General features: G+C 41.8%; 1 protein-coding gene across 1 annotated transcript in view; it reads right to left on the bottom strand.

The window, feature by feature from the left end:
• Window positions 1-11,273, bottom strand: part of ARG2 (arginase 2) — a 35,274-nt gene that overhangs the window by 1,280 nt on the left and 22,721 nt on the right. The window contains exons 4-8 of the mRNA XM_061429208.1: window positions 9,585-9,762; window positions 7,303-7,462; window positions 3,194-3,288; window positions 2,915-3,019; window positions 1,613-1,749 (exon numbers count right to left, since the gene is read on the bottom strand). Coding sequence (XP_061285192.1) covers window positions 1,613-1,749; window positions 2,915-3,019; window positions 3,194-3,288; window positions 7,303-7,462; window positions 9,585-9,762 — 675 coding nt within the window. The remainder of the gene's footprint in view (window positions 1-1,612; window positions 1,750-2,914; window positions 3,020-3,193; window positions 3,289-7,302; window positions 7,463-9,584; window positions 9,763-11,273) is intronic.

The following is an 11,273-nucleotide window of genomic DNA, read 5'->3' as shown; positions in this document are numbered from 1 at the left end:
TAAGAGTCACTAGAAGAAACTAGATTGGAGGATACAAGTATCTGAATATTTAGGGTGGCCATAAAGCCTGGATACATGGATGAATATACCTAATGACTTATGGATATCCCATTTTAGTACATGTACCTTCACTGCTAGTACATCGGCACAGTGTGCCGTCCCTTAGCAATGCGGAGTTCAGTGTGCCGTGCAGAACTACAGTGAGCAGGTGTGTCCACCAGCTCCTGCACATGCATCTGTATCCAATCTCCACCTACTAAATGTGGACCTTTTACATAGCCCAGAAGTAAATCAAGAGGGTACAAACTGTTAAAAACATACTACTTATATTTCTGGACTACTGCCACCTTGTGGATTAAGCAAACTGCTTTATCTAGTTGATAGTCTCAGGACAGACAGCCTTTTGGAATAGAAGAACACTGCAGCAGGGGAGGGATGGACAGGGTATAACCACTGCCCCCATCTAAGAGCTAGAGGTTACTAATCTCTGCTCTAAGTGGTGTCAGTGGGAACCTGAATGGAGAACTGAATTTCCAGGTTCACTGGCCAAGGACAGCTGACAGTGTCTCAGTTGTAGGTCTGAGAATAAGATTTTCTGGTCCCATCAAATCTGATTGACAAGCATTCTTCTTTATGTAGTGCCTAAGGTTCTGGTAGGCTCCAGAGCCAGGGAGACCATTTCTCAACTTCCATATCCCATCCCAGATAGTCAAGGGTTTCTTGTAGTCCTCGACTTTTCAGTCTGGGGTCTCTATGCCATTTCAACCCCAATTTCATGAGGTGGTATTGAAGTACCATGCAGTAATTGTTTAAATTTTACAATGAGAGGTCATTTAAAGTAGCCTTAAAACCAAGAGCTTTCTGACAGAAATGGAAAGTATTTGCAAATGAGTATGAGTTTGGGGACAGTAACCTCTTGTAGCTACTCTTTTCTAAAAATTTTTTATTAATTTTTTGCGCCATGAAGCTTGTGGGATCTTAGTTCCCCAATCAGGGATCGAACCCAGCCACTGTAGTGAAAGCACCAAGTTAAGTCCTAACCATTGGACCACCAGGGAATTCCCCCCTTGTAGCTACTCTTGATCCCCTAGCTTTCAGTTTACTGATCTTCCTGTCAGCCATTCATCTTCCAGTATCCCCATGTTACAGGTCCTAGCAAACAAGCTCTAGTGTAAGACTTCTATGAAAGGGCACAAGGTGGTGTCCAGCTTTGAAATATCTTCAAGGGAAGCTTCAACTCCCAGTGAACCAGTCTCATAGTGTCAGGGTTAAAATTAGAACTATTTGGCCTTGCCTTTTAGTCTTCATCTGCCTTTATACAATTCAGATGCAAAGAACTACATCAGTTTGGCAGTTTATTTTTGTATTTATTAAGTGTTTAAGTGGACAGTATTTTTTTTTTACTCAGTGTTACCCTAATGTATTTTGTTATCAGCCAGGTCCAAACATGCCTCTAAATGATTCCTTATTAGCCTGACCACATGGCTCTTAGCTATAGAAGTTTAAAGAGAAACAATGTCTCCAGTGACATGTAATAATAGAAAAGATCCCCTGGCAGGCAAGAGGCTTCAGCAGATCTACTTAGGTAAGTAACAGGTTGATCACTGCTTACCTGTACTGTGTATTTCCTCAGTAATATATATGCCTTCTCGATAGGTCAGTCCCCCTACAACAGGGGTTCCTGTGGCTGGAGCCAGTGTAGGGTCAAATGCATCAATATCAAAACTCAGATGGATTGGCCTTTGTCTTCTTGAAAGGAGGAAAATAAGAGAAAGTCATTTGGGCTGTACTTGGATGTTCGTCCTTCCTACAGCTACAACTCCTTGGTTTTGTTGCTGTTAATGCTAGTACTTTATTAATACACCAGATTTCCAGATTTCCTGTTCTGAAAGTTATTATGTTAGGTGCTTACACACCACTTCATAGTCTTGCCCTCGGTTCTGTGTGCCTCATACTAACTCCAGTTTGTATTTCTGATTTACCCTGGGCTTTAGGGCTTCCCTGGTGGCTCAGAGGGTAAAGCGTCTGGCTACAATGTGGGAGACCCGGGTTCGATCCCTGGGTCAGGAAGATCCCCTGGAGAAGGCAGTGACAACCCACTCCAGTACTCTTGCCTGGAAAACCCCATGGACTGAGAAGCCTGGTAGGCTACAGTCCATGGGGTCGCAAAGAGTCGGATACGACTGAGCGACTTCACTTTCACTTTAGAGCCTCTTACATTAAGAACTATCAATAGAGAGAATTCTTCACTTCCATAGGACATGGGTTCTGACAAATTCTAGTTGAAGTTGGATGGGTCTAGGTTACAGTTAGTTATTCTCTCAGAGTAGAACAGCAGCTCTGAACTTAATGACTTTGATCTTACCATCTCCCAATTCCAACTTGAGTTTAGCCCAGGCATCCAATGGTTGAAGGTAACATACAGTAAATACCTATATAGTAAATTATTTATACTTCCTAACACTTTAAGAAACAGTACTACCAAGGTGGCAATTAATCACCCAGAAATGAAGACTCAGCACTGGGAAAATGTTCTTAACTAGCATTTGATTAGCATTCACCCATCATCTTTCTATACTACCAAGATTTGCTTAATATAAAATTTTCAGATGATGCAATAGTTGAGGCTGGGAAGAAGAGAAAAGTTGGAACAATGAATGCTTCTCCTTTCAAAAGATAAGCATTAAAAATGGAGCTAAAGAGAAATTCACCAGAGCTGTTTTCCCTCCCAGCCCCAGAAGAACATGACTGAAGTTACATAGTCTCCCTTTCTGAATTATCTGAATTTTTTCATATGTATGTTTTGCTTTTATAAGGTCATTATCTTACAAGACAGGCCAAAGTTTACTGCCCACTGAGAGTCTGCCCTGTTCCCTTTGGGACCTAGCAGTAGACATCCATTGTAGTTACTTACTTGCCAATCAGCAGATCGAATGTCTGTTCCATGACCTTCTGGATACCAAGTCGATCTATGTCTCTCATGGAAAAATACTGGATATCATAATTCTTTAAAATAAAACTGGTGAGATATAAAGGAAAGAAGCCTTAGCTAAAGAGCAGTTTTTCAATCAGATGTAGGAGTGGGGCTTGTCTTTATAGTGACCTACAACACGGTAAGTCCAGAAATAATCTATCAAATGGAACATTAGTGGCCAGGACAGGCCCAAAACTCAGCCCTAACATATCAACTTACTGTTCAGGAGGGTCCACGTCTCTTAGTCCAATATATACAATACTTGGAGAAGAGATACAAGGTTTGATCCAGGAAAATCCTGGGAGCCGTGGTACCTGTGAAGAGAAGAACTCATCAGGGATTCTCAGTCTCCCCATGATAATCGCTGTGTGTGGTGTGACTTCTCTTCTTACTCTCAGTGTATGTGTAAACCAGCAAACACACAATCTGGGAAAGAACTGATAGAAGTGGAAATGATTCAGAAGGGCAGCTGCAGAACAGTATAGTCTTATGAAGGATAAAATACCTTCTCTTAACACAATCACAGAAAACTAACCAAACTGATCACATGTACTACAGCCTCCTCTAACTCAGTGAAACTATGAGCCATGCCCTGTAGGGCCACCCAAGATGGACGGGTCATGGTGGAGAGTTCTGACAAAACATGGTCCACTGGAGAAGGCAACTGCAAACCACTTAAGTATTCTTGCCTTGAGAACCCCATGAACAGTATGAAAAGGCAAAAAGATAGGACACTGAAAGATGAACTTCCCAGGTCAGTAAGTGCCTAATATGCTACTGGCGAAAATAACACCAGAAAGAATGAAGAGACGGAGCCAAAGCAAAACAATGCCCAGCTGTGGATGTGACTGGTGATAGAAAAAAGTTTGATGCTGTAAAGAACAATATTGCACAGGAACCTGGAACATTAGGTCCATAAATCAAGGTAAATTGGAAGTGGTCAAATAGGAGATGGGAAAAGTGAACATCAACATTTTAGGAATCAATGAAATAAAATGGACTAGAGTTGGTGAATTTAACTCACATGACCATTATATCTACTACTGCAGGCAAAAATCCCTTAGAAGAAATGGAGTAGCCATGATAGTCAACAAAAGTCCAAAATGCAGTGCTTGGGTGCAATCTAGAATGACAGAATGATCTCTGTTCACTTCCAAGGTAAACCATTCAATATACTAATCCAAGTCTGTACCCCAACCAGTAACACTGAAGAAGCTGAAGTTGAACAGTTCTACGAAGACCTACAAGACCTTCCAGAACTAGCACCCAAAAAAGATGTCCTTTTCATTATAGGGGACTGGAATCCAAAAGTAGGAAGTCAAGAGAGAGAACGAGTAACACAAATTTGGCCTGGGAGTACAAAATGAAGCAGGGCAAAGGCTAACAGTTTTGCCAAGAGAATGCACTTGTCATAGCAAACACCCTCTTTCAACAACACAAGAAAAGACTACACATGGACAGCACCAAATGGTCAATACCAAAATCAGATTGATTATATTCTTTGCAGTCTAATGGAGAAGCTCTATACAGTCAGCAAAAACAAGACCAGGAGCTGATTGTGCCTCAGAACATCAACTCAATCTTATTGCCAAATTCACACTTGAAGAAAGTAAGGAAAATCACTAGACCATTCAGGTATGACCTAAGTCAAATCTCTTGTTTATACAGAAGTGACAAATAGATTCAAGGGATTAGATCTGATAGACAGAGTGCCTGAAGAACTATGGAGGAGGTTCGTGACATTGTACAGGAGGCAGTAATCAAGAGCATCCTCAAGAAAAAAAAAAAGGCAAAATGGTTGTCTGAGGCCTTCTAAATAGCTGAGAAAAGAAGAGAAGCTCAAGGCAAAAGAGAAAAGGAAAGATATACCCATTTGAATGCAGAGTTCCAAATAGCAAGGAGAGATTAGAAAGCCTCAGTGATCAGTGCAAAGAAATAGAGGAAAACAACAGAATGGGAAAGACTAGAGATCTCTTTAAGAAAATTACTGATACCAAGGGAACATTTCATGCAAAGATGGGCTCAATAAAGGACAGAAATGGTATGGACCTAACAGAAGCAGAAGATACTAAGAGGTGACAAGAATACACAGAAGAACTATACAAAAAAGATCTTAATGACCCAGATAACCACGATGGTGTTATCACTCACCTAGAGCCAGACATCCAGGAATGCAAAGTCAAGTGGGCCTTAGGAAGCATCACTACAAACAAAGCTAGTGGAGGTGATGGAATTCCAGTTGAGCTATTTCAAATCCTAAAAGATGATCTGTTAAAGTGCTGCACTCAATATGCCAGAAAATTTGGAAACCTCAGCAGTGGCCACAGGACTGGAAAAGGTCAGTTCTCATTCCAATCCCAAAGAAAGGCAATGCCAAAGAATGCTCAAACTACTGCACAATTGCACTCATCTCACAGGCTAGCAAAGTAGCAAAATTCTCCAAGCCAGGCTTCAACAGTCCAGATGTTCAAGCTGTATTTAGAAAAGACAAAGGAACCAGAGATCAAATTGCCTTCCAGAAAAACATCTACTTCTGCTTTATTGACTATGCCAAAGCCTTTGGCTGTGTGGATCACAACAAACTGTGGGAAACTCAGAGATGGGAATACCAGACCACCTTGACCTAACCTGCCTCCTGAGAAATCTCTATGCAGGTCAAGAAGAAACAGTTAGAAGTGGACATGGAACAACAGACTGGTTCCAAATCAGGAGAGGAATACGTCAAGGTTGTATGTTGTCCCCCTCCTTATTTAACTTATATGCAGAGTATATCATGTAACATGCCCGTCTGGATGAAGCACAAGCTGGAATCAAGAGTGCTGAGAGAAATATCAATAACCCCAGATACGCAAATAATACCACCCTTATGGCAGAAAGCAAAGAGGAACTAAAGAGCCTCTTGATGAAAGTGAAAGAGGAGAGTGAAAAAGCTGGCTTAAAACTCAACATTCAGAAAACTCAGATCATGGCATCCAGTCCCATCACTTCATGGCAAATAGATGGGGAAACAGTGGAAACAGTGACGGACTTTTTCTTGGGCTCCAAAATCACTGCCATCTGGTTGACTGCAGCCATGAAATTAAAAGACGCTTGCTCCTTGGAAGAAAAGCTGTGACCAACCTAGACAGCATATTATAAAATAAAGACATTACTTTGCCAACAAAGGTCTGTCTAGTCAAAGCTATGGTTCTTGCGGTAGTCATGTATGGATGTGAGAGTTGGACTCTACAGAAAGCTAAGCGCCAAAGAATGCTGAGTGCCGAAGAATTGATGCTTTTGAACTGTGGTGTTGGAGAAGACTCTCAGGAGTCCCTTGGACTGCAAGGAGGTCAAACCTGTCAATCCTAAAAGAAATCAGTCCTAAATATTCATTGGAAGGACTGACGCTGAAGCTGAGGCTGTAATACTTTGGCCACCTGATGTGAAGAGCTGACTCATTGGAAAAGACCCTGATGCTGGGAGAGATTAAAGGCAGAAGAAGAGACAACAGCAGGTGAGATGGTTGGATGGCATCACTGACTCAACGAACATGAGTTTGAGCAAATGAGTTTGAGCAAGCTTCAGGAGTATGGTGATGGACAGGGAACCCTGGCATGCCGCAGTCCATGAGGTTGCAAAGAGTTGGACACAGCTGAGCAACTGACCTGAACTGAAGGTGGCCTTGGTTTCTCATTAACTTACCTAAATAGCAAGAATACTGCTGACTAGATCTGTTCCACCTCTTTGCATACTATTGAATTGTTTACCGATTGGTTCTTGAGATGGGAACCAGGTTATGTTTCAAGTCCCCAAGAGTCAAAATGTGAATTCTGCCTAGTGAATAACCTTTTTACTGTCCTGGTTTAACTTGGTCCCTTACTGAGGGGAGGGATACACAGATTCTAGTCCATGCCTAGCATGAGCTCCCAAGTCTTCTGAAGAGCCTGGGAAAACATTACTGAGGTAATCATGGTTTTATTTGTCTTCTAGACTGGTGGGTCCAAGAGTGAGGCCCAGGAGCTTCTTACCAAGAATTCTTCAGGCTGTAGGTATATCCATATCACCAGAGGGCACTGCCCACTACCACATTCCTTTATTATGAGATGAGATTATGATTATGAGATTATGAGCCACTCCAGAAGCAGGGCCCATGTGCTAGTCCTCCTTATGCCCCCAGCATCTGGACTATCTGGTCCGAAATAAGTTTGGTGAACAAATGAAGAAGTGGGGAACATTAGTACCATCACCATAAATCTATCCTTCACAGAAATCTTACTGAACTAGATTCTCAGAGCCCCAGGATAACCCTTGCAACCTGCTCTACATTCTCTTCATTTCAGCCCACAGACCTTGTCCTGTAGTTCTCTGAGGAGAAACGAAACTGGCTGTCCATGTAGATTTCCAGATGAAGTGGTAAGGGGTGTATTGATGTCAGCATGGGCATCAACCCAGATCACACCAAGGTCTGGGCAGTGTCGGGCGTGGCCACTGATGGTACCGATTGCCAGGCTGCAAAGAACAAATAAAATAATCTTAAAAGCCCCCTGCTTGGCAAACATCATAATAACAAATATCCTCAGCCAGCACAGCTCACACTTTGTCCTCAGGGTGAAGTCAGGCTCTAGATTGAGTCTGGATTTGGATGAGAACAGGGTCCCTCGGACTGTCATTCCCAAAGACAAATCCTGAATGAAAGACAGGGAGAAATGGAAGGCTCTAAAGATTCAAAGCTGACAACTGGTTATTCTTGTGGTGTACCAGGTTCATTGCTGCCCCTAAATTCCTTTAATTGGATCCATTAGTCTTGGCCCAGAAAAGGATCCAAAATTTTTGTTCAACAAATGAAATCCTGTTAAAGAGGTGATCAGTATGTAACAACTCACTAGTACTACTTAATATCTCTTGAGAGACCAAGAAAAATTACTTTTAGAGAATCAGTTATGTTAACTTTTTAAGGATAAAAATTTGTATTACCGCTTTTTAGAAAGATTATGTGATACTTCCTAAAACAATAAGTCAACGTTTTTAAAGACATTAACAGGGCAACCCAATTAAAGACCTCATTAGATCACTGAATAAAACAGAAGTTTATTTGCATGTTCTATACATTAGCATGACATTCAAGTACCATTAGGTGTTCCTAATGGTTGCTTTGCTTGTCCTTGGTCTCTGCTTACATTAGCCAACTATCCTGTCTGAACTGAAGGAGTACAGCTGATGAAATTGTGTTTGGAAAGCTGCTCAAGCTTCCCAGGAACCAAAGAACTTGTCCTCAGGACATGGGAAATGCAGCTTAAGCATCTTAGGAACTAGCCAGTCATCCTTTTGGTCAGAATACCCTGAGGTAGCATTTTAAGCCCTGTGTTCCATGTAGGACCTTTTCAAGAAAGAGCATGGTATGGTGCTAAAAGCACTGGATCAATTCAGAATACTGGGGGTCTTTCTAGGAAGAACTGTGTGAAATAGGACAAGTCATCTAACTTCTCTAGACTGCTATTTCCCTTTCTATAAGATAAGGATAATAATGTTAGTCAGGTTGATGATCAAAGCAGTAGTGTATGTTACACTGTTAAAGGGAGCTTAGTGACTGAAAAATGCCTGAGCTCAGAGCAAGAGACCCACCCTTGAGTTATTTAATCAATTTCAGTAGAGAATGTGGGACGGACTTCCTTACTCTACCTAAAATTTTATTCTTAATGAGGAATCTACCTGTCTTTCCAGTTCTGTTAATTGATCTGAAAAGCTGAGTAACTCAGGGAAATTGCTAGATTTGATCTCAAAAGATTATTGCCCACAGTGGTCACAATGGACTTGAATCCAAGCTCTACTACTTCCTGGTTCTAGATGTTATTCAGCCTCTGTCCCTCATTGTCCCCAGCAGTGAATTAGATAAAATAGTATCTGCCTTATGGCACGGTTTTGAGGATTAACTGAGACTATGTATTAAATGCTTGATATTCCTAGTACTTCAATGCTATTTTTCTTTCTACAAAAAAAATCTTCATTACTTAGCTCAAATACTCCCCCGTGAAATCTGACTAGTCCAGCCCAGACTGATCTCTTCCTTCTGAGATGTGGAATTCAGTATTTTTTTCTCATTCCATGTGTATTTATTTCATTTAATTCTAATAGATCACAAGCTTCCAATACTCCTTGGCACTGCTTGACAACTCATCAGAACAGTGCTCAGTAAAGTGCATGCTGATTCACTGAGAGGAAGGATCAACTGGGTAAGCCACCTAGGGTCTATACTGTGGAGGTAGAGACAGTATTCACATGCTAAGTGGGGCATTTCTAAAACCTATTAGCAGAAATGCTTAAAATAAATTCAGCCTATCAATGAATCCCTCCAATTCTCCTAAATAACCAAAATGAAAAGTCATTAGAAGTTTTAAGAAAGTTTTCCAAGAAGCAAGCATGAAACATACCGTCTAAAAACTTTGCTTAGTCTAACTCTGAACTTGTCCTCATACTATGTGACACGTCTTACAAAGGAAACTGTACGTGCCTCGAGTGGTTCCTGATCTTAGACATGAAAATGCTATGTACATGATGCCCTAGAAATTCTAGAGTATTTTACTCTAAATGAGCCATGCGGTCCAGCCCCTCCACCACCCTGGCTCCCTCTTACCTGTGGTCTCCTCCCACCGTGACACAGCTGTAGCCACCTGACACAGCTCGGCTAACCACCTCCGCTAGTTCCTGGTTGGCCAGGCCCACTGAGCGAGGATTCACTATCAAGTTGTTATAGAGATCATCTTTGGGAACTGGAGTAAAATTCAAATCTCCGAAGTCTTTAAGGTGGCAGCCTAGAAATGAATGAGAGATGACAAGAGTAATCATGTTATTCCTCCTTTTACTGGCCTGGGGCCACAAATAACAGTTTTAATAGAGTACACATTGGGTAACTAAAACCTCACACGATAGTGGCAGGGTTCTCTCCATCCTCCCAGCAATCCTGTGGGGTAGATCCTTTTAGGAATATCATTTTGCAGATAAAGCTGAGTTTTAGAAAGTAAAACCCAGAAATGTTCACTCACTTAACCTACCCATTACAAAACTGGTCTCAATTAGAGCTCAGATAGCCTCAAGTTACAGAGTGAAAGTAAAATACCAAGAGGAACTGAAAGGATTTACAGAAAATCAAGTAGCATTAATTTAGGACAAAAAAACAAATACAGGAATTTTCATAATATCAACTTTTTAAAAAATAAAGGCCAATCTGAGTACCTAAATATCTCTTAGGTTTAGGAGGCTTTTACAATTATTACTTATAAGATCCCAAACACTGTTGCAACTGCTCAACAGAAATTCTTAAGACTTACAATCCTATTAGGCAACTATAGTATGCCATTCTATAGGTGAGGGAACTGATGCAAGGCCCCAAGGTCACACAGTTTCCAGGTGTCAGAATCAGGATCCCAGTTCAGGCTGTCTGCCCCAAAGTGTGTACTCTAGACTATGCAGTTGAGACCTCAAAGACTCCCTCTTGATTCCAACACTTTAAGAACTAAACAGCCCTCTCTGAGGAGCCAACAAGACAGCAGAAGGGGAACAGGCAGCAGTGGACCTTCCACACATTCACCCACAGGGATGAGCAACCACCAGCTGCTGGACGTGCTGATGCAGTGACACAGCTGCACAGCACCCCATGGCCGTGGTAGAAGCTCCTGGGCAGGACCAGTCTTGGGGCTTGACCCAAAGAGAAGCCATAGGTACTGAAGTCATCCCGCTCAGATGGTGGGTGTCTACAACTGCAAGACATTCACCCGGGTGGAAATCAAGTCCAAGATTACTGGACACTACCTGGGCGAGTTCTCCATCACCTACAAGCCCAGGAAGCATGGAGCCACCCACTCCTCCTGCTTCATCCGCCTTGAGTACCTGTTTGGCCAGTAAAGGCACAGACTTATCTTTAAAACAAACAAAATGAGCTACTGGTACATTCGGACAGTAAGCTGTAATATTTTCCCACCCAGGCAGGGTTCACAGTATTCCCACAGTGACATTAGTCACTCTGCCTTAACCTTTACTAACTACATGTTAATCTTTAGTGTAAGTACCAGTCTTTCAATCTTAACCACTTATATCAATAAATCAGTTACATTTAGGGTGAGGACTAAATAACACTTATCAGGAGATCTGAATAAACAGAATGTTAGAACAGATTGTATTCTTAAGGGCCTCCTTCTCCATCTGGGATACAAGTATGATGAGGGGAGGGGCAAGGGGTGGGTCACGGGATAGATAGACATCTTAGTGTCTGCAGAGATTTGTGTTAAAGATCTGGATTAAGACCAGCACAGACCAGTCTTGAATG

Source organism: Bos javanicus, chromosome 10, assembly GCF_032452875.1.
Source record: "Bos javanicus breed banteng chromosome 10, ARS-OSU_banteng_1.0, whole genome shotgun sequence".
Lineage (NCBI taxonomy): Eukaryota > Metazoa > Chordata > Mammalia > Artiodactyla > Bovidae > Bos > Bos javanicus.
This window is presented reverse-complemented; position numbering and strand designations above follow the sequence as displayed.